The sequence below is a fragment of the Poecilia formosa genome, unplaced genomic scaffold (genome assembly GCF_000485575.1).
Source record: "Poecilia formosa unplaced genomic scaffold, Poecilia_formosa-5.1.2 Scaffold136, whole genome shotgun sequence".
NCBI classification, from domain to species: Eukaryota; Metazoa; Chordata; class Actinopteri; order Cyprinodontiformes; family Poeciliidae; genus Poecilia; species Poecilia formosa.
In genome coordinates this window covers 307,323-331,157 of record NW_006800075.1, presented here as the reverse complement: position 1 = coordinate 331,157, position 23,835 = coordinate 307,323, and the positions used below count along the sequence as shown (strand labels likewise).

At 38.8% G+C, this 23,835-nt stretch overlaps 2 protein-coding genes across 6 annotated transcripts in view; one reads left to right on the top strand and one right to left on the bottom strand.

Moving 5' to 3' along the window:
* ptprea (protein tyrosine phosphatase receptor type Ea) overlaps positions 1 to 14,277 on the bottom strand; it is a 69,100-nt gene extending 54,823 nt beyond the window's left edge. For 4 of the 5 annotated variants that reach the window (XM_007562394.2, XM_007562397.2, XM_007562396.2 and 1 more), the window contains exon 1: positions 14,175 to 14,277. The gene's annotated coding sequence lies outside the window, so the exon portion shown is untranslated. The other variant, XM_007562395.2, reaches the window with a different exon arrangement.
* A 2,501-nt stretch (positions 14,278 to 16,778) lies between these two features.
* Positions 16,779 to 20,303, top strand: clrn3 (clarin 3). The gene is made up of 3 exons (XM_007562402.2): positions 16,779 to 17,153; positions 17,375 to 17,560; positions 18,596 to 20,303. The coding sequence occupies exons 1-3, from the start codon at positions 16,922 to 16,924 to the stop codon at positions 18,877 to 18,879; spliced, it is 702 nt and encodes a 233-aa protein (XP_007562464.1). The 5' UTR covers positions 16,779 to 16,921; the 3' UTR covers positions 18,880 to 20,303.
* Positions 20,304 to 23,835: the final 3,532 nt, after the last annotated feature.

Below are 23,835 nucleotides of genomic sequence, written 5' to 3'. Positions count from 1 at the left end.
TATATATATATATATATATATATATATATACAGTACATTTTATGACTGACCCTTATATAGTAAGTATATTTTATGATGAATAATATTTATAGACATAATATATTGTGTCTTAGATGGAATTATTTCCATCTAAGTGAGTGGGCGTAGCTAACAATGTTCTGGTCAATTGGGCTGAAGTGAACCTGCCGTGCAGATTAACCAAGAAGATGCCAGGGATGTGAGCAATAGTGGTCAAAATTATGGAAATAAATGAGATGTGAGAAAATAACAAAAAATTTTTACTTTTGTTTCAGGAGAAGAAACCACTTCCGTATTATGACTTAAAGGACTTCCTTTAGTCCTACTATGACTTCCTTTAAGTCATAATGGAGACTTAAAGAAAGTCTCTATTATGTATGAAAAACCGCGATGTAGCCTAACCTGGCTCCGTTAATGAGATAATGTTAGAGTCAGATGAGAGCTGAAGTTTGAGACCTCTTTATTAGAGAGAATAAAACTAATAGAAAATTCCAGATGTCTGGGAAATGAATATCATTCAGAGTAGGAAAAATGCACTTTCATTATTTCTGTATTTAATAAATAATTGCCAGAGTACAATTAATTTAGAGCCACTATTTATCTTTTATCTAAATGATTAAACATGACTATAACAGATTATTTATTCATCGGATCGCAGCACCAATAGGCCCTCCATAGCTTCTGTGTAAACCACAAAATAAAGAACCGCTTACAAAGAAAAACTGTGAAATCCAACTAGTCTGCAGACATGAATTTAAAGGCGTCTCTGTGGCTGGCTAAGCAGCTAACTAGTCCCCCTGCTGAGGCCCAGCTGCTGGATGCGATAGTACAGTAATGCCCTGGAAGCACCACAAAGCCTTTTATTTATTTCCTGTTGAAGATCAGCCAAGCTGGACGGGCATCGCTGGTGGCTCAGAGAGCCGCATCCAAGCGTCAGATTTGCTTCGAAATGCTGCTGGACACAACAAACTGAACCACTGCCCTAATTTAATAAAAACAATAATAAACACAACAGATCTGGGCTTTGAGTTCAAGTCAAACAAAGTCAGGCGTCTTCACATCTGCTGCGTTCTTCTTCTTCTTCATCTTCCTCTGGTTTATTCTAGGCAACGACGGAAGACTGAAAACAAGGGAGCGCTGAGAAGGGAAGGCGTGTTCCCTCTCGAGAGACAACAGATCCGATGATTGAATCCGATCCCGTCTCTTTGTTGATCTCCCCTCTCTGCAGCAAACTATTTATGCTGTATTTTATGAAACGGCAGCCATGTGTCACTCTCCACTGCCTGAGAGCGTCGAGTAGCAGATAACCGAACGGGTCTGTCTGTAAAAAGTAAACAAGGATTTACTCTGCATAAAATCCTCCAATCTGATCACTTTGTACCAGTCACAGCACAACGCGTGGCTTCATTGTTTAGCGCCAAAGATGTGCAGCCAGAGAAGCAGGAAGTGATGTAATTATAAGCAGCAGCAGAATAATAAAGCCATCTAGAATTTATGGTTTTTACATAGGAAAATAATTATAGCTTTAAAATGCCACAAGGTTAAAATGCATATCTGTTAGGAGGAGAACTCATAAGACGCATGAAAGGTAGATCTACTTGCAGTGGCCTGATATCGTTGTGGAGGAATTTTCACTTTTCTTTACAACGCTGCTGCAGTTCCCATTAGTGTGTCTAATGGTTTCGGTGCAGCTCTCCTGTGGTCCACCACAATGAGGTTGAGATCTGGTGTTTGGTCAACTCATGCGATGCCATTATTCTTTTATTTCTCTGCTATTCTGTGGCAAGTTGGCTGCTGTGTTTGTGGGTGTCGTCCTGAACCCACTGTGGCCCATTTTTAGACAGATATTCTCATTATTGACTCTAAATTACAATTTCCCACTACAGACTATCTGCCTTCCTTGGTGTAGAAAGACAAGAAGCCAAAGTGGAACAATGCAACTTGTTACGCATTTGACACTTAAGCACATAGCGTTTGATCGGCACATTAGCAAGTTGACAGAATAGTTTTGGATAAGTGGGGAGACTCCACTGCACGAGGGGCAGAGCTGTCAAACACCACACTGCAAAAACACAAAGTCTTACAAAGTATTTTTGTCTTTTTTATAGAAGCCATGCAATAAAATTACAAGGATTATAACAAAATTGGTTATAGGAGCTTGTTTTAAGTAAATAATTCTTTAATACTGATTAAAAAGTACTAGTTATCTGCCAGTGGAACAAGACATTTTTTTCAATCTAAGTTATAGCATCTTGTTGCCATGAAACATGTTTTAATTTATATCCTAAGACAGGAAGGGAGCCCAAATAATCATCTTTCCACTACTTTGCTGGATAGTTTGTTTGTGCTGAAATTTTGAATTTGGTTTTACACAGGTATAAAATATGTGCATCACCTTACTATTTTAAACTAATTGTAAGAACGTTTCAGAAGTGTTGTGATTCATTCAGAGGTGACTGAATCCAAAAATCTTATTGGAGCAGCAAGAGTGTGCTTAGTCTACCGTACAGCTTATGTTTTATTCTAAATTATTAAACAAGAAGAAGAAAAATCTGTTTACTTCAGATAAAATCATTTTAGATCCTAGTGATTTATTAACTCCTAATAGATCAAATCTGAGAATTGAAATGTTCTTCTCCACTGAAGACGACTGCAAACGTTCAGCCCAGAGGCGTATCATTATCATGGTGATTACTCTGGTCTCGAACCTCCATTTTCACCCCCTCTTAGCCTTAGTTGTCAGGGAGCTGCAGAGAAAACATTGGGCGTTCTTTAACAAATGTCTGTGACCTGCTCTCCATCATCCAACACATAAGTGCCACACTGTCAGAGGTGCCATGCAACCTCGAAGCAGAAGCAGTAAGTGGGTGTGTGCAGGAGAAACCGGGTTGTTAGCGCTTGCTCAATTAACACCACCATATGTTGCTCACACTGCATCTCCAGGACTTGTGAAGCTGTTACCGAGAAAAACTGGACTACTTTCTATACATCCCACTTGGAGGCTTTGCAATCTGATGTTTTTTTTTTAATTAGTTAAATGCTCATTTTTGGGGGGAATTTATAGTTTTATTTTCTCTTAGGGTCCATAGAAAACAAAATGTTATGAATATATCTATCTATGACGAGGGATGCGTCAGTCGGGCTATCCCAATGTCCAGACCTGCTGATTCATATTTTGGCCAATTTCTTACGTCTTTTAAAAACCATAAAACACTTAAAACAAGAAAATAAAATGCTTCTTTGAGAGAGAACCACTTTTGACTGAGTCTGAAAATCTCAATATTGAGATTATGCCCCTTCACAGAACCTATTAAAATAATCTTGGCGGCTCTAAAGGAAAAGATTCAGACGCTGTGGACTTTTTAACTGCAGATTGGTTGAGTTTGTAAATCTTAGAGATGCACCAATCAGGCTTTCCTGACTGATATCAATTTCCATTTTCTTTTTCGTCCCAAGAGTCTGTCACACATAGGCATAAAATAATTGATGCGGGTTCTTATCGAAATGTCTATGAATCCAACAGAAACTGAGCGAATTTTAAGATTAGATCTTATGACATCAACCTTAATCCTAATTTTATAAAACTCAAAGAAGATCATCAAACTACAACCCAGTTGCAATAAGGCTGAGAACAGCGACATTATACTTTGATGCATTTAAAGACTCCAAGAAAAAAAAAAAGACTGATATTTTTGGTATTTGATCAGCTGATCACGGATCAGAGCCAATCAGGTGAAACTGGCCTGTCCTAATCTCTGGCTGATTGGCTAGTGCATTTCTAACTATGACTTAATCAATATTATAAAACATGCTGAAAATAAATCCAGTGGTTTCATTTTGAAAAGTCTTAAAAAAAAGAAAGAAAAAGAAAAACTGTGGTGAATTTTCATTAATAGTCAGTAAGTCTCCATTAAAGACAAATCTGTTCCCTATTGTCTTCTGCTACCAGTTCTCAGTCTGAATCTCTGCTGGTGTCAGAGCAGCAGATGATAAGCGAATACCCGGTCACTGTGAGCAAATGGTGCGGCTCCGGCAGCTTTTCTGGCTGAGCACAAAAAGGCTTTGGCAGCGTTTCGAGGACTGTTATTGTCAACAGTGTGTTTTCCCAGTGGGGGAACATATTTTATAACCAAATGCTTGGATGTTAAGCAGAAATATCGCACAGCGCAGCTTTGTTCATTTGCATGAGGTTGCATAAAGAGATCATGCACGCAGAGCTGTTTTGGGTCACAACACGTTGGTGCAAAGTCAAGATGTTCGCGTCACGTTGAGATCAGATCCCCGCTGGTGAAGGTCAGCGTGACACAGTCGCAGAGCGACGGGTGTATTCTTACGTGCTTGAATTGATGCAATCGTCCCAGAGCACCTTTCATCTCAGGTTTATTATCGATCACGCCTCACAGTAAATTATCTTGAAAACGTATGTGATGGTGCTATAAACTGCACGGATACAGAAACAAGACTCGGGACTTGACTGGCGTACCTAATGCTGTTAATCACATGCAGTGGACAACTCAGCTATGAGGTAAGAGGAAATCAATGGCAGCTGATATCGGGATCGATATTTCTATAATAAATTGCCTTGTAAACAAAGCTGTGTCAGCACTGGATCTGAAAAATTTGCTTTCCCACAAAACGAGTCCTGAGAACAGACAGTGAAATATAAAGTCAGCTGAGCACAAATAATATAATCTGCGTGACATTTTTTGTTGTTGTTGGAAGGTTCTCAACATGGTTTTATGCTCATCTGAGATTTGCTTCATCTTATTTTTAAAAACATGATCTGCATGAGGACAGATGGAAACATTTACTAAGGACAGGATCTGGTTTAGTCAGCATGTCAGAGACAGGGCTGATTAACATGGACATAAAAAACTATCTTAAAATAAAGTCATCTTTGATCAAACATCAAACTTTAAAAAAAGCTGATTATTACTTCTAACTAAAAATGAACTGATCAGGAATTTAAATCTTCTGTAAAGTTTTGGCCTTGTAACATAGATTATGGATCGATTCCCATTGCAGTGAGAGCTACAACAGAAAATATAACAGCACTAAGAATATTTTTTCTAGCCTTTCTGCCATCATAAGCAGAGGTGGGGCAATGGAGAGGTTCAATTTTACCACTATTTTAAAACTAGGACAAAATGGATCACGGACATGACATTTTAAGCCATGCGCCATCTCTATTTCAGCAATTAGCACAGTTAGCAGTGAGACACTGAGTATAATCTACAGGTTGTAGATTCTTATCTCATCAGAAGGTAGACTTAAAGCTCAAAAATCTAATAGAAACCAACTTTGCCTTAAAACTTTCAGCCGTCTTGTTGCCTGCCAAAGCCTCCCTCACTCTCACCGACACTGAAAATTATAAACTCGTCTTCCTGCAGCGACAATCTTTTGTTGCCGTGAGTGCAATTTGGAAAAGTTTATGTATCTATCTGGAGAAGGATCAGATTTTAGATTGTCCAATAATCATGGTTGTTGCATTAGATCCCTTGTTGGGAAAAAAAAAATGCAGTTTCCAGTCAATAGCTGATTTTTTTTAATGCAGCTCTACCTCTTACTGCTGGCAAAACCTGACATTTACCTTTCAATCAATCACTCTGTAGTTTACAGTCATAGTTGCGCAATTCCTCAACAAAACAGAAAGTAAATTGGAATCCCTAAAGAGTTTGTACACTCACTTTTTCCCTGAGTAGACACCTGTCTTTCTCTCACTTTGCTCATCTGTACCTGACACTCCTCCTTTACATTTGTGCTATACGGTGCATGCCTGCAGCGCATCCATCAGCATGCAGAGCATGTCAGCTAACCCCCTGACTGTGGTCTCACTCACTGCCGCATCCAACTGCACTCATTTGCACACTATCACCGGTCTCATCCAAGCCTCAGCGTTGAAAAAGCTTCAAACGGGACTCAGAAGTTGAAAGGTTGTTTTAATGAAAGTGATCTGACCTCAAGCCACAAACCACGAGCTCTGTAGCGGAGATGAACCAGCCGGAAACGCTCGGCTCTGTCACGCAGCTACGTTTGTAGCGATATGACGACTTCGCTTACATTCTTGCTTTCTGCACACTGTCGGAATACAAATTGAAACATTTCAAGTTGTGTGCAAATGTTCGCTGGTGCATTCGCTCTGCCTTCAGACTGCATCCCATCGCTCAAAGCACAATGGAAATATTGGAGAACTGACATGATGATCACACACAACTCCCTTTACATCAGCGTTGAAAGAATGAATAGGAAATGGGCTGCTTTAGCGAGCATCCATTATTCATTAAGCACGGCTCTCCTCCTCCTCCTCCGCCACATCAACAACCCTTCTCATTCTTTTCCTCGCTCTTTAATTCACTATTTTCTCGCACTGTTTACATGTTATCGCCACACAACCAGAAGCAAAATGCTTCAGAGCGTACAAACTATAAAACAGATTTGATGTCAGGCCTCTAAAAGAATACAACCCCACATTACTGCCTCAGCGGCAAAAGATTTCATGTGACACAGCGGAGATGTTATTGCACTTGGTGACACAGTTCATGGATTAAAACTACCTGCAGCTAATACAGTAAGTCACAAGATGGTGAGACTTTGACTCGCGTTCCACATGGTGTCAGACTTTTTGGTGCTGAAGGAAAAAGATGGGAATAATCTCTTTTCGGGTCTGTGCGCCACCTTTACAATTCATTTTGAAGCCTTGTACCGCAGCAAAAGCAACGCGTAAGGTTCAGTTTCACCCAATTTGCATCATCTTTTAAGACCCGAGACGTGAAGCAGCGTTATAAACATCAGGCAGTGAGCTGGTGCGAGGTTGTAAATGCATAAAAAATAAAAATAAAAAAAAAGAAAGTATTTCCTCTCTACTGACAGATTTCATTCAGGTTTGCTTTTCAAATCAAGCAGATTTGAAACATTTGGGTTTAATAAAATATGGCATATGCTCAGGTGCATAAATGAGAATGATCTTGTCATTCATTTATTTTCTACTAGATCCAAACATTTCAATGAGCAAACAATTTTAGAATCAGTAACGGCCAAGAGAAAAATCCCTGCTCAGTGCATCCCTGTCATCTCTTAGATTTACAAGCTTAACTTAAAGCTGCATTCAAGAAAATCCAGTGACTGAATCTTTTCTTGTCGACTGCCAGTGCCATGGTGATATTGCACAACTTCTGCACTTTGGGCTCCCTTTTGTTTTCCCCCTGCAGAAAAACAATGTTTGTTTTCCCTCGTCATTCATCCCTATTAGACCAACGTGGACGAATGTTTGCTTTCATTTCGCTGAAATAAAGCCACAAAGCACAGGGGTTTAAAACTTCTCAACTACACCCCTTTTTCCCAGAACAGGTTTCACTTTTTATTCAAAAGGAGCTTTATTGTACACAATTAATAACCATAACTGTTGGATTTTCTTTCAGTCTGTCAGTCGCATCAAACATGTTCCTAAGCTTGTCCTCTAATTGCTTTGCGGTGTGTTTTGCAATGCAGTCCTGCAACAACTGACACATGTACAATGGATAAACTTAAGTGTTGCCTGAGGAGGGTCCGCCCATATTACATCTTGCGAAGTGACATCATACGCTACGACCATGGGCCACATTTTTTTTTTTTCACTCACGACAGGCAGACTAAGCAAGTGGTTTTCATTTGAAGTAGATCCTGAGGCGAGGAGTGAGACAACGACAGAACAGAAACGCTTTTCTGTGGCCTAAACTTTGGTTTAATTTGAGGGAAATTACTGACAAACTACTACCCAGTCCCACTGCTGCGCTCGCTGTAAATAGTTGCCTAGGAGACAGCAGAGGCTGCTCCCTTACTGTTTCTTTTCAGAGTTGGACTGAAGGTTTTTTTTTTTTTACACATCTGAGGAGATAGTTTAGTTCTCTGCTCTTTAGAGAAACTCCCTAAAACCTCCAGATTTCTTGGCTGAGGTGCACTGGATGATGCCATTTTCTATTATTACTCTTGGCAAACAAACACTAGAAGGCTAAAGATTAACAAAGTATATCTGAACAAACTTTTCCAACTTTAACTATTAATGTAAAGGGGAAAAAAAAAACACTCATTTTTTTGTAAGATTAGACACAAACCAATCTATTTTTAGTTTGATATCGTCTTTCCGTCTGATTTTCTTCCACCCTCGTTTTTAATATTTCTAATCAACACCACTGATTAAAAATGAAACCACATGTCCGGGTACGGCTTGAAAATAAAATTTCCGGTTTTTTTCATACAATATCCATTTTTAATCAGTTTGCTTTTTACTTGCTTTCTTTAAAAATATTTATTCTGAGAATATTATATTAGATTATAATATCAGGAAAAAATAAGCAATTTTACAAAAAAAAAAAAAAAAACATCTTCAAATGGCAATAAAAAAAAGTCTATTTAAAGAGAAAAAAGCGCGACATGTCCAGGTCAGTTTGTGTAGTTCTTTCTCCCAAGTAGACAGCTGTTTGCACGATTGTCTCAAAATCCTGCTACTGATAATAATTTGATACTGATATGTAAACAAACAAACAAAAAAATCAAGTATTGTCTGTAAACCACACACCAAAGAATAACTTTACAAGGTGTTCAACATTCCTCACTTTAATTTTTTATTTTTCATGGTGGGAGTTCTCATAAAATTTCAACTTTATCCTGGTGATAATTTATCCTTATATTATTTCAACGATTGTCATATGACAGTATTCTATGATGTTATTCTCAAGTCGAAACAAAAACTCAGCTTGGGCTTTTTAAAAATAAAAATATGCACTAAAGTACACATTATTAGTTTATGCATCTCTGATGCTTAATGTTTTTATTTTACTCCATTTTTCAGCGATCTATTTGATACAAGCCCAAATCCAAACAGTTTAAAATATCAGTATAAATAGTTACATTCTTCTCTGCCATCTGATGAGCTCTTCTATCTTATAGGATTCTCAAAGACGGATAATTCAAAATGTCCAGCAAGAGTCAGAAAAACTCAGCAGCTACAGGAAGGAAAAGGGGTGCTGCAACAGATGGCACGGGCCCCCGCGGGGTCCAATGTGACAGAAACCTCGCCAACAAATTAGAAAAAAGTAAAACCAAATTGGACACACTGTTCTGATCTATTTAAAGGGCTTTGCATGAGGTCAGCTGATGATAAAACTACCGAATGCCTCACTTCCCTCAAGTGTCAGCCTGGGGTGGAACAGATCAGACGGCGAGGACGGATGAGTGGGACAAAGGGAGACACGGCAGGTACTGTAGCAGTGTGCACAGCTGTACAGTGTCCACATGCTGAATGACGCGGCCTCTCTGTCGCTGAGCGCTCCGTGGGTGGCTTCAGGGGGTTTCTGATTCCCAGAAATTCCTCCAAGCAGGAAGCAAGCGCACCATTGCAGTGCTCGTATTCTGCTTTCCAAGGTTTCGTTTTGATTCCAGTCCCCACTTCATTCTTTATTAAAACAAATAACATCCCACACAATGCACACCAGATCCCCAGTGACCCCCCTTCCAGTTACTTGGAATTGGAAAAGCTGACTGCCCTTTCCAGCTAAAAGTGAGGGGTTAGACTCTAATCTCGTTTCTCTGTTTGGCATAAACAGTTTTTTTTGTGTTTTTTTTCCCCCATCGTTATTAAATCATTTCAACATGATGCCAAAATCCAAACACAGACTGCAGGGTTTGCCTTCTGCAGCACCACCCGCAAGTACAAAGAAGCCTCCGGTTGCAACACATTGCAGCTTAATGTGCAAGCCTCTGCTAATAAAGCACAAATACAAACGGCATTTACCTCACTGTGACCAAGGATCCTACAGCTTCAATGTCAAGCTCCCTTACTTTTCCAGAGTGCAATTTCTAGTGACCCAAGTTCTTTTTAAGCCAAATTGTGGAAATAATTTTAAAAGAATTTCCTTTTGCTATTTTCAGGTTTTAATTTTTAAGCTTGAGTAAAAAGGAGAACAACACAGAGGAAGGATGAATAAAGAGTCTTCCACTCACACAGCAATCTCTAAATATATATAGCTGCAGTAACTGAGGATCAATAAATGGACTGGATGGATTGATAATAGATAATGGATGGATGGATGGATGGATGGATGGATGGATGGATGGATGGATGGATGGATGGATGGATGGATGGAAAGAAGAATAAATAAATGATAGAAAGATAAATGGTAGGTGGATGGATGAAGAAATGAATGGATTGAAAGAAGGATGGATAAGTGATGGATGAAATGAAGGAAGAAAAGGCAGGAATGAAGAATCAATAAATGATTGATGGATGGGTGAATGAGTGAATACATGACGGGTGGAAGGAAGGATTTATGAATAAGTGGTAGATGGATGAAATGAAGGATAAATGATCGATGGATGAACTTTACAGTGGAATATTCTGGGGATATTCCACTCTATTCTGTGTGGAGAAACATTTTCACAACATTGCACAGGAACCCTGCCTAATAACACCCACTCCTGTCTGAACCAGCCTGTTCTGATGCCGACTGACATCATTCTCACTGGTAGATGATAAGTGTTTGTTCTGGCAGGGCTCATCCCTAAAATTAACACCAATTAATTTCGGGGATGAGAAACCGTTCATCCATTTGCAGCAAAGCGCTTTGATTCGACGCACCAGGACGGCTCAGAAGAAGAATCCAAGTACGTCAGGATATTATAATAGAGCAGGGAAGTAGTGGGATAAACTACAGGGCTGTTGGCTTGAGCTTAATATCCAGCAAGCTGTCAGACACTCCAGGTTTGCACAACTAGTTCCTCCCAAAGCTCACAGAGGATTTTATCAGTTGCCACATGCAGCATGTTTGTTTCACCCAGCACACCCACACTCAGACAGCATCCACTTCACAGGCTTTCCAATATACTATTTTACAGTTTACAACAGAGGGGGGGAGAAAACAGAGGACGGACATCTTGGAAGTGTTACAGAGTAATTAAACGTAAGATGAAGTTAGCTAGCAGCTCTGTTTTATTAGGAGATGAAACCCCATCTGGTGCAAACAAACCTCACCTAAATTTCTTTATGCGTCTGATAAATTGGCCCACCCAGGGAAAATGTTTCAATGTACATAACGGCTACAGCAGACATTCTGACTGCCAAGGCAACGAGCGGGGAGCAGGCAAATTACATTCAAATAAATGCAGCCGTTTTACGAGCCACAAACTGCAGAATTTAATGTCTTTTGTTCCGACTTTATGTGAAAGATTAACACAAAGTGGTGTCGAACTGTGAAGTTGAGGGAAAATAAAACTTTTGTTTTCTAAACATTTACGTTTGTGTGGACTCATAATTATTAAGTTTTTGGGGTTATATCTTCACCAGCTTTGCGTAAACATTTGTCTCCGTCAGTCAGATTGGGTAGAAAGCATCTTTGCCTAATAATTCTCTCAATTAAGCCAGTCAACAAATTTAGATCTGAATTTTGACTAGATTGACATAGATATGCTTTTGATCTAAATCGCTCCGTTGTAGTTCCGGCTCTGTGTTTGGGGTTGTTTTCCAGCTGGAAGGAGAAATCTTTGGCAGCCTTTAACAGGGTTTCTTCCAGGACCATTGGTATTTAGCTCTGTCCATAATCTCCTGGCTAATTAATATTAGTTCATGTGGAAGCCCGTGCCTCTTTAGCTTTGCGTATATGCTCCATTTTTAGACGATGGATTGAACACTCCTCTGTTCGATGTTACTCATTAAAATAACCATGTGTATTGATCATGCTTCCTATATATCTTGCATTACAGAATTCCATGCTTTTCATCAATTTCTAGATTTTTGTTCCTGCAATTTTAGAACTTTCTGGGAATTTGGTTACACAGTATTAACCTTGAAGAGATGTCTCATGTCATCATCTCCAGGTTTCACAAATAATCAAATAACACAGGGCTTAAACCAGCTTCAAAATTTCAGACAGTGGCATAGGGCCATTTCATCACGGCTGTTGTGGGTTCTGGACTTAATTACACTAAATCAACTCCATTTCAAGATGTCCATCTCAGGAAATCAGTAACAGAGTATCAAAGACTAAATGTAGATCATTTAAAGCACAGCTTATAAATGTTGGTACCTATAAACACTGTATGTTTTTACCTTTACTAGGTATCATGGATCAGGTTTTGCTTGTGCATTTGGATTTACGGCGCACCAAATTTAAAACACCACACACTGCGAAGACAGAACCGAAGCCGAACATATTCAAATCAAGGTGTCACTGATAATGAAGTCGCTAATTCAAATTGAAAATGTTCGGTAGTCGGCTTTGATATTAGCCCCGAGGAAGAGAAGTCAGGTCCGTCTGCCTCCAAATGTGCTCCTCATCGATAATTTCTCATTTTCAGAGCCGATGCAACTTAATCGCAGCCAATTATAAGCATGAATTCTTCTCTCGATTTCTCATTCAGAAAGCAGCTCTGCTTTAATCTGCAGTAATTGCCCATGTCAGGTTGACTAACAGATTTATTCAAAGTAATTTAGCGGCAACTCCGCATGACAATAAAGAGCTCATTCCATCTCAAGGTATTTAATTCTCAAAGTAGAACAGCAGGAAAGGGTTGAGTACAGAGGTTGTTAAAATAAGATTTAAACACGGTGTAATACTTGAGGAAAAAAAAAAAGGAAAATCATGATGTACTAAACGAAGGATAATTCATCAATGTCTATATAGATGAATAAACACACTTTACATTGAAATGGTCAGAAAACATAGCTTTTTGCAGATTTTTCAGCTTCTGACCTGCAGGCCACCTGATCAAAGCAGATCCAGGAGAAAGTCTGAAAAAAATCTCCAATTTTATTAAGTGAGGTTCTAGTTCTGAATTAGTATGAAGAAATAGAAACAGAATATAGAAACATATTTAGATTTTCTGATTATTACAGACAGCATCACATTGTCTGAAAGATGCATCAGTTCCTCCAAATGTTTTCCCATCCAATAAACTATCTATTCATCATAGAGTCTTTGGTTTATGCAGCTGCCAGACTTTCCAGTGTAGATTACTATATGCCATAAATTCATAGCACTTCATTACTTCAACATAGGTTAAAAAGGACAGAGAGGAATTGGATCTTTACAAAAACAAAATATGTAGGAATCCCAGCAAATTGTCCAATTAAAATCTCTTCAGTGCATAGATAAAAAAAAACAAAAAAAAAACAAAACAAAAAAACAGAACATGCATAAATTTGCTGTTGTACGCTTCATCAAAAGATCTAAAAAAAATTTAGTCTTTTGGGCAACATCTCTTCCCAGTTTTCCATGTTGACAAAGAGACATCATTTATCCCAGAATCCAGCCTTAAAAAACGCTGCAGCTGTCTTAATTTTTAGCCTGCACACATCAAGTTGGCATCATCTGAAAGTTTTCTAAATGCCTGCTTGCTTTGACATGCAACTCTCCAGAAAATGTTGCAAAGAGACACACAAAATGCAAAGAGAAATACGAATCTTAGGGCACATTATTCAGTCTTCATCCAGTTGTGCGCTGCAGGCAATCTGCAACAAGGATGCTGATCTGTTGCTGCCCGTGACCTCTGACCTCCCCTGCTACAGAGCCCGCCTAAAGGGATTAATACATGTCACACAGCCGTCCATGATGAGCAAAAAGGAAAAAAAGGAAAAAAAACAAACATAAATCCTCAGCTAACTTATGCAGCAAAGAGGAGAAATAACTCATGGCTTATCCATCAACCCACCCGCAGCTCACCGACATGTTGGAAGAGGCTCAACTGAAGCTCAATCAAAAACCGAGTCAGGGTCAGAATATGAGGAAAACAAGCATGTTTGATTGGAAATAAGGAAAAAGACAGACAGAATAGGAAAACAAGGAACGCAGGCAGGAGAAACTCCAAAAGCTTGATCCATTAACCTACTTTGACGCACCAGGCTGACTGAAGGCGCTGCAGGTTGACAGGAACACGGTTCCAAAAATATAAACAAGGCGAAGCAAACCCATAGACGGGTTGACTCAAACATTAAAGCAAACAAACACACCTGAAATGGACGCTTCACAAGGGAGAAAAAAAATCAGCACGCCGCTGCCTGCCGCGGCGCGTAAAGGACAGGTAAGACGGAGCAACACGCTGCTGAAATGATGACGTTCCCTGCTAGGTTGATTAACGCCAGCGTGCTTTTTAGAGACGAAACGACTAAGTAAAAACATACAACTCACCCTTATGGCTTTGAATGTTAAGTCCTGAGCGCAGATTGTCTGGGAAGAGGCGAGGCGGAGGTTCAGTGTTGCCGCCTGTCAGTGGAGAAGGTGGAGTTAGAGGTTTACTCCAACACAACAGAAGCCGCCTGTCAGCTACAACACCCAGGCTGCCGGGATAGGGTGACACCTGCTGGTCAACAGCTGTATTACAACATCAAAAGCAGCCAGTTTGTCTTCAATTTTGATCTTTTAATTACAGATTTTATTTGGGGTTTGAGCTGAAGATTTATGCTTTTCAAACTGATGGATTCTAATTCAGTCCAAGAAGTGTCTTACATTTGTTTTGTTTACATTATGTTTCCTCTGAATGTCTTTTTCTTAAATGTGTTATTTTGTTTACAAAGATCCATTAATCAAACGTGTTTTAGTCCATTTTCAAATTTTTTTTTTTTAGTTAGATCGGATCTGTTTTGACTCATTATTTAAAGGAATATAATGTATTCAGTTAATTTTTTTATAAAGCAATGTAACCCGATTAAATACAAAATGTAGTTTTTATATTAGGATTTTATGAGGTGGAAAAAAACGATCCCAACCAGCCTGCAGCTACTGTATGTGTAAAAGTCACTGCCCCATGTTTAAATTGATGAATTGATTTTGACTAGCCACATTTTGTGGTTTACCTTTTTTATGCACACCAAAGCCTGATTGCTATCAGACTTGTGTAATTATAAAACTTCTTAATCTGATTGACAACATCAAGGCTACAAGATCTTAAAATGTGATGCATCTGGCCCTGATCTAAAAACATTCAAGAATATACTTCATTGGCATCTACTAGCGTGAAAATAGTTACAAAGTCATTTCTAAGGCTTTGAGACTCCAGTGAACCACACTTGGCCCTTTTTCACTAGTTGTTACCTCTACAGCGTGACTCAACTCCGCTCATCTCTATATGGTTCAGATGGTTTTCCATTACAATTTATAGTGGGTGGGGTTGTCTTGTACTTGGGCAAGTCCTGAGTCTAAGAATCGCGAAGTGATCTGTACGCAACATAAACACAACAATGTGAACACGGAAGCTATGTTGAACAGTCTGCCGGTCTTTATGTCTGACTCGAAAAGGAAGATGAAGAGAAGAACAGGAGACTGTGATAAAACCAGTGACTCCGCCCTGAGCCAATCATTGATCGACTGCATTCTGAAGTCACGTTTTCAGCCTGACTCGTACACTTGGATCCCCAATGAAGTAGGTACTAAAAAACAAGCCGGTGCCACGTACCTGTTATGGAAAACAATCATAAGTGAGTAGAGCTGAATCGAGCTGCTCTGAGTAGATGTTGGGAAAAGGACCAAGAGCCGTTATGGATAAATGGAGAAAATATGAATCAATGAAGAAACTTCCCCAGAAGTGGCCAACCTTCCAAATTTAATCCAAGAGGGCACCAATGAATCACCAACTCACAAAAAAAAAACAAGAACAACATCTCTAATACCACAGGCAATACTTGCCTTGTTTAAAGTATAAAAAAAAACTGGGTTGAAATAACATAACAGGGATAATCACAAACCAAAGATCATCATACCTACAGTCAGACATTATTGGTGGTAATATGATGGTTTGAGGTTTGATGACTTTCCATAACACAATGAAGTCTACCAGAAAATCCAGTGTGGCATGTTGCTTTATATTTACAATATCAGCTGCAATGGTTGTTGTCACCAGCAGCTCATAAAAATCATGACTAAGTTTATCATCAAATCTATTTTCCACCAATGAACCGGAAAAAGTCGCCCATAACTAGTCTAAAGTCCACCTCATAATAAAATTACTTCAAGTTATTAAATAGTTTGAGTAAAAAGTACGCTAAAGATGCAGTTCATGTTTTAGTAAAGCTTTGTATTCAAATAGATTTTATTTGTCTTTCAGTTCTTAAATTAGCCGAATTAAATGTCTGATCTGATTGTTACATAATTTGTGCTGGCAAATTCTAATTTTGCTCAAGTTTTCTGCCGGGATTCCTCTTGGATGGTTCTCAGCTGGATAAAGTACAAAACAAAACAAAACATGAAAATTGTTTTTCTCTTTCAATGTCCTTTATTCAATGTTTGTCTTCATGGCTGCACTTCTGTTATTATTCCTTTACAGCCTCTATGATCACATAATCATGGCCACCGCCTGCCGTGGTTTTAGAGCCCTCACTAGTGACGCATTCATATGATTCAATGATCATTAGTCTTCCAGTAACTTTTTTTAGGATAAAGTAAATTATTAATCTGATTTTATGAGAATATAAAGAACAGGACTTTGAATCCAAGACAAGAAACATATCAATAAAAGCAGCTTCAAAGTGCACCTTACTTTAAAATGTTTTATTTTTTTTAATGTTATGAAGTCAAAGTAACAGCATCCTTTCTCTTATTCCTAAATAAGAAAGTCCCTGAATTACACAGAGACCGCTGACATGATCTTTATTTCACACGCTCTTCACTGAAGTGACGACGTTATCGTGTTTGGGTGAAACGGTTTCTCCTATGACAACCACCTCAGTCTTTCCTCTTGTCACTCCAAAGGTCGCAGTCATAAACAGGAGATTTTATGACACCCCAATGAGTCCACATTTCACTCCACCCAGGAGAGCTAACCATTGCATAGAGCTCACAGAAGACGGAAAAAGGGTTCCTTTTCCTTTCCCTAAGCTTCAGAGGTGTTTAGCCGAAGAGACGCGTGGATTTTATCAAGAACATCTGGAAAATAGAGAAAAATGCCATCTTCAACAAAGACTCTGTATTTTCTTTTGAGCGCGCTGCTCACTGCCATTTCTATCGGTTTGCTTGGTTTTGCCATGTCCACGACATGGTCTAAAACGAAAATGGACTGCGAAGGATCTGGGATCAATGGAACTGCTGGAAGTGCAGAAATAACGATGGGCCTTTTCAATGGAAAGTTAATAAGAGTCTCCTGCCCCAACTTTGGCAGTGAGGATTCATTTTCAGGTAATTATTCTTGGGCTATTAAGGGACATAAGTTGCGTCACACTTGTATCCCTTGAGATGACAAACTATAAAAAAAAAATGGGCTGTATTCTGTAAAAGTTTAAGATCTCACAAGTAGAATCAACTCAAAATAAGTTTCAATCTCATTAGATTATTGTGTATTCTTCAAACACGGATGCATTACAGGACTTACTAGTCTCGTATTTTATGTCTGTCTGCAGTGTTTCCAGAATTGTTACGCATAGAAGTGACTCCTCGGGTTCTCCACGGTCTGTGTTTGGGCCTGCTGGGTTTGTGCTTCCTGACTTCTGCCCTGAGCATCCTCGTCTCACTCTACAACAGCGTCAGCAACCCTTACGAGACCTACATGGGCCCCAACGGGGTTTACACCTGCTCCTCCATCAGCGGTGAGTGGTGCTACAACAGTATTCACACACCACAAGAGTCTGAGGATCAAATTTTGATTTTATGTTCACAGTAAATAATAGTAAAGTGTTACAGCATAGGTCAAACTCGCATTCGTATTTCACCCCTTTAATCTTGTACCACTGAATAAAATTAAAACATTATCCGAAACTTTGGTTTTTTTCATGTTTAATCAATAATCTAACAAATGAAAGAGGCTGGCACAGCTGCAAACCTATAAAAACAAGGCCTTACCTCAAAGCTGACTGGCTGGACGATGAGCGTAATGTGGTGTGGAAGTGGGGAGGAGCATAACACAGGTGGAAGCAAGCCAAAGATGAGAGCATAAAAAACTTTCATAAAAATCTTTCGGCAATGAAAACATAAGTTGAGGAATTATAGGAAAAAGTAACATGTGAACATAAATGCTGGGAGGTTGACTCTTGAAATGAAAATCAGGTTCATGATTAGGTCTGGTACTTATTAAAACTTTTAAATTAACAGACCGCAAGAGCAGAATTAATTAAGTTTTTAATCTTTTGTTGTTTTTGGTATCTTAATTATCAAGTGAAGTGATAACAGTGTTTGTCTTTTTATGAATGAAACTGCAGCTGCTCATCTTGACCGAGACAGCAGAAGATATTTTATTATCTCAATGGGACATTTGTGGTTAGAAAATGTAAAAAAGACAGCCAGCTTTAAGTGAAGTAAGTCGGAAAATAGCAGACGCCAGAAAATATGCTCAGGCCAGTGGGAACAAACCCCGACACAAAAATAAGAAAATACCAAAGAAACTGGAAGTGAATGGAGCAAAACCTGCAACAGGAACTGCACTTTCAAGCTGAATGAGGATCTAAGGCCTACAGAGGGAAACCATGAATAAAGCGACAACCTCAAATTAGAACCTACATGAGAATCATTAAAGACGTGGCGTTGTGTACGTGGAAAAACTTAGCGGGTAGGAATACTTGTGTAATGAACTGCGTCACATCTGGATGATGTGAGGTTGAGCTGAATGCAATCTTTTCTCTCTGCAGCGTTCTCGTCTGTTCTGGTCCTCATCATTTACGTGCTGAACCACATTCTGACCAAAATGCAAGAGGAGTTGGTTCCCAGCATTGCTACGATTCCAGATACTTCCGTGACGCTGACTCATAAAAGGCTGGAGGTGAAGATTGGGTATTTCCTGCTCATCCCTTACGCGGTGCTCTCTCTGCTGGCCATCTTGCTCGTCTACCTGTACGACCACGCAGCCTACACCCACAGACGGGAACAGGAGAGGCCCACAGAGGACGCCCCTAAGGAGATCATGATGTACTAGCGATAATCACGCCAGTGACACTTTCTCATTTCCTAACGACTTTCTGGGAAAACTTGCTGTGATAGATTATTACAGATCATGGTGGTGTACAGAAAAGAATGAATGCACAGCTTGCTTGATGCACAATGTGCAGGATTTGATTTTATTGCATTCGGTTTTGACATTTTAGAGAGAATGTTTGATTGCATTTCAGTTTTAAGTTAATTTATCCAAAGTGTGAGAAGCCAAATTAATCATTTTTATTCTATATTTTTCTCATAAAATATTTCACATAATATTTTTCTTTAAAACGTATTTATTTTATATATGAACAATACAATAGTACTTAGTGCAAAGCGATACCTTTCTATCTCTTTCAGAATAAAATAAGAGTCAAATCAGCATCAGCACCGATATTACTAATCAATAATGTGCATGCATCCATTTGCATCTCTTTGGATGAAAGCAATTTCTACCCATTGTTTTTTTTTTTTCAGTTTAATATCAAATTATTTTCTAAAGAAAAAAGATCAATTGATCAAAATCACTAACAAAGTAATGATATTCACTGATGTTTGCTGCCCTCTCTCTGAGATATGATGCAATTGCAAGGAGTCAACATCAGTCAAATGCCACTGCCGAGACATTTCCGGATCCTCAGTTTCCTCTGGTTTACCAGCCTTTATATGGAAATATGTTGCACAATTAACATTATTTGGATAAAGAGCCACTGTAACACATCAAAGAAAGACATCTTATCCCTCTAAAGTGAAGGTTGTGACAACAGGGATTTTTTTTTCTTGCACAGTTTGGAATTATTCTGTTAGATATTGTTCTTAGTGCAAATTTGTGCATTAAGCATGTTTAAAACCACCTGAGTGGTTACTGTATATTAATCCTCCTGAGAAACCACTGTTTTTTTGTTGTCACCAATAAGGTCCTGGGATCTTTCTTGATAATGCATGAGCATAATTCACGGAGATAAAGGTTTAAAGGCATCAATTGTAGATCATTTGCTTCTTTCTTGGTCGAAACTCTGTCAGTCCACGTTAACATTGAGCTTCTTTTCCTGCGAACACAGAGACGGGTGAGACGGACATAATTAAACCAAGGCTGGTTCCTGAACCCTGCAACCATTTTCTGCCATTTGGGCATGACAGATTGGGTCTTCCAAAAACACAATTATTTGTCTCTATCAGACTTTGTAGATTACACCGAAGAACCTGCTGGGTCTGTGCAGCCAGTTTTAATGAACCCTACCAACTGTGGTAAAAAGCATGGCTGTACAACCAACCAGAACTAAAACAAACTCTTGTCTTAAAATGAAATGTGCTAGTAATTTGCAACAGGATATAGCCAAATATTACTTGTGGTGTATATATGTATTTAAGCCCGTGTGTATCATTTTGAACCTGTGGATTAAATAAAATGAGAATTGAATTTAAGGCTTCTGAGCCCAATTCTTGCTTTTAATCCTCATAAATCATTAAAAACCCCAAAACGGGACAACGATCAGACCTCGTTTATTAAAGCTGACATCAGGCTTCTGGAACATCCCTATCAAATCCAACCGTTAGGGAGCTACAGCAAACCTATCTGTTCTAATCAGATTGGACCTTTGAAAAGGTATTTCTCTCCTACATTGGATTTTTACCTTTCCAGCTTTAAACATCTGCGATGGGAGGCAAAGTGAAACTTCACATCTTATTTCATTTCAAAGGTAGAAACAAACATTCTCTGCTAACAAACTGCAGTGACAGCAACAAAGCTTGTTGATTCTGTGAAAGCTCAAACAGATCCTGCTATTGTCTCCTGGACCTTCTTCCGCGCTCACAGCTGGGATTCACATGACTGTGTTGACATCAGAGCAACAAGGCCAAGGTGTCCCGTTACCTTTTCCCGTGGCCCATCACTCAGGGACTAAAGTCTGTTTGGACATGCCCTTTCCAGCACCTCTCAGCCCTGCAACGCCTTCTACCTGCCTTCAAAAGAGCTACTCTTCCTTCAAGTTTCACACTTCAAGGAACCTGCAGAGGGATGAAGCAATTTGCTTTGTTGTTGTCAGAGTGAATATGTATTAAATTTCTGGGAACGTCTGTTTTCTACAATAAATCAAAGACATTTATGGTCCGTTCGTAGAGGGCAACATCAGCCGTGTTTTCTGAGGTGTTTTAAGTGTAACCAGTTTGTTTGATATTTTTGTGAATATTTTTATCCTCCATAAATGTGACCTGCATCAAACTACAATTAATTAATGGAGGTAGCGAAGGTAGCTGATCGGCAGATGTTTTCCTCCAGGGGTTTTTGTTACCTGCGCTCCAGGAGTAATTTATTTGACTGACCACTCATGGAAAAGTTGACCACCATTTCCTGTTTTCTCCATTTGTGGTTTACTGTGGTTTGCTGGAGTTGAAAAACCATTTACACCCTGCTCAATACCAATAAAAAAAATTCTGTTAAATTTCTTTAGATCAGGTCTTAAAGAATTGATGTTTTTTAACCCCATACAGGTTGTTAAACAGTTTTTTTTTCTGTTCAGGCCTTGGTGTGACTAGTGAAAATGAGTTCAGCTCTCTAAAAGAACAAGCTAAACAAATATTTTATTTACATTGTTACAGGTCGATTAAACTGGTTTGTAATCTCTTAATAAATAAAACAATCATTCAATTATTGCTTTTTCTTTTTTTTTTTTTACTTACTCAAGTTTTTCTTTGTCAGTTATTAAAATAAGTTTCACCAACAAGCATCTGTGAGACGAGCAGAAGTAGAAAAGAATCTGTATGAGTGACGGGCTTCAAACATGAAAAGCATGTTCAGTAAAATCAAATCAAATCAAAGCCACACATTTAGTTGTAGCCTCTTTTACATGAATTATTGCAACAATGTAGTTAAGGAGCATATCACTTTTCTTCTATCACGCTTTTTCTTTTTCTTTTTCTTCTTATTATTATGCTTGTACACATCACTTTGATCAACCATTTTCTTTTGAGGGTTGTCTTTGTTGTGGAAGGTGTCACTGACTGTCTGCTCCATCACTGAAAGAGTTATAACACGGCCACAACACATCATTGTTGCATTAATTGGATTTATGGAATATTGTAGTTTTCAGAGAAATTAAATTTGGTGTTTTCCTTACCTGTAACATTTGAATAACGTTATTCAAACACATAAAAATAAAAAAACTAAATAAAAAAGCACTCGGTACGTTACGCTCTGTGTGACGAGTTTCATGAAATAAATCCAGTTCTCAGTCATTTTCTACTTTTAATCAATGAATACTAAAGAGCAATAGTAAACATAATTTAGCATGACACTATTAAAGCTTACGTTCTGAATACTACCGACAGCATCTGGAGGAGATTTCTGTCTTCTTCTGGGAGCACCGCAGTGCAGACCTCTTGTTTGCTGTGCAAACATTGATTGAATAAAATCAGCGACGGGTCAGTAATCTCTTCCTCCCTGCAAACTCTCCACCTCAGAGATCACCGGGATGGAGAATAAACCAACGGATTAAAGCAGGAGCCCTAAGCCCTGACCATTCACTCTGCATGATAGGATTAAAGTAGGAACTTTTGTACCTGTGAAACCTTATCCTTCCAGGCCCAGCATCACAGAAGCCTGTGAAACGGACACCTCCAGCTGCAGGCCTGATGGAGGACTGCGGTCCAGTTCACCTCCGGGAGCTGATTTCATACCTGTGAGTGGTCTGAATAAGTATAATAATGAAAGGTGAGTTTAAAACATACATATAGACATTCTTGGAAATAATAACGCTAATATAGAAACGCTAACAGTGTTACAAATATATATATTTTTTTTTAAGGAAAACCACTTTGTAAAAATACCTGGGCTTGCATTTCTATGTTTCATATAACCAGTTTATCAAATTGGTAATTAAATATATTTGAACTGCTCCTTCTTAGAGAAAATGTTCACAAAAGCAAATTTTCTCTCATTTTTCATAGTGTTTTATAATACAAGATATTTACGATAAACTAAAAAAGTAAAAGTAAAAAGAAAGAGCAAACAAAGGAACTCATTAAGAAGCAGTTTACAGGAAAGTTATATATTGTACATTAAAAATGGCAAAATACATAAATGACATTATCATGGTAAAAAGCAGAATAAAAAGAGAAAAATAAAGACATTTAAAATAAAAAAAAGTAAAAATATTTCAGAAAAAGAAAGTGGCAAAAATACCAAGAGAAAATAAACCACTACCACCAGTAATATTAGTAATAATATAACAATATTTTTATGTGAAACAAAGTACTTCACATAGGCCTGATATTTACACTTGGGTTTGTAAGTTGTCCATATAATCTAATTTGAATTTCTCTGTTTGCTTGGAGGCGTCTGTATCGCCGTGCTCTCACATTGACTCCAGTGACTGAAATGCAAAGGTAGGCAGGTTCCTTAGTTATCTCCACCATTAATCTAAATTTGTCAGGCAGGGCTGAGGTGAGGGCAGAGGCAGAGAGAGAAGAGAGAAGTAGAACAAGGAGGAGGAGGTGGAGGACTAAAAGGTAATTGCACCCCGCTGCTCCATTATGGTGTCATGCCTCTGTTAACAGGAGATAAGATCTACTTAAAATCACCTGCAGCCAATTCTCCACTTTACTCGGTCGGGACCGAGAGAGCCAGAGGAAAAGACAAAGACGTGTCCGGCTCTGATTATCATGTGCAGAATTTAAAAGGCCATTCTGTAAGCGGTTTAAGAACAATTTGATGCCATGCGACACTTTACAGCCAGGTTGATGGATGCAAGGAGGACCGAGCACTTTCTCTGCCCCATGCAGCCTGACACCGCTCTTGATGAATGCAGTCCTGATCGACAGGCGGGATGTATGTCACTGGGTGCAGCGAACAGGGTCAGGGATACAGTTAACCGACTGACACAACACACGGTTCAACTAAACTGGTGCCTTTTGACCTGAACGCAGGAAAAAAAAAAAAAAAGAAGATGTTAACATTCAT

Coding starts and splice junctions, on each gene's coding strand:
- clrn3 (XM_007562402.2), top strand. CDS start 16,922: ATGCCATCTTCAACAAAGACTCTGTATTTTCTTTTGAGCGCGCTGCTC. Junction 17,154..17,374: donor CAGTGAGGATTCATTTTCAG/GTAATTATTCTT, acceptor GTCTGTCTGCAG/TGTTTCCAGAATTGTTACGC. Junction 17,561..18,595: donor CACCTGCTCCTCCATCAGCG/GTGAGTGGTGCT, acceptor TTCTCTCTGCAG/CGTTCTCGTCTGTTCTGGTC.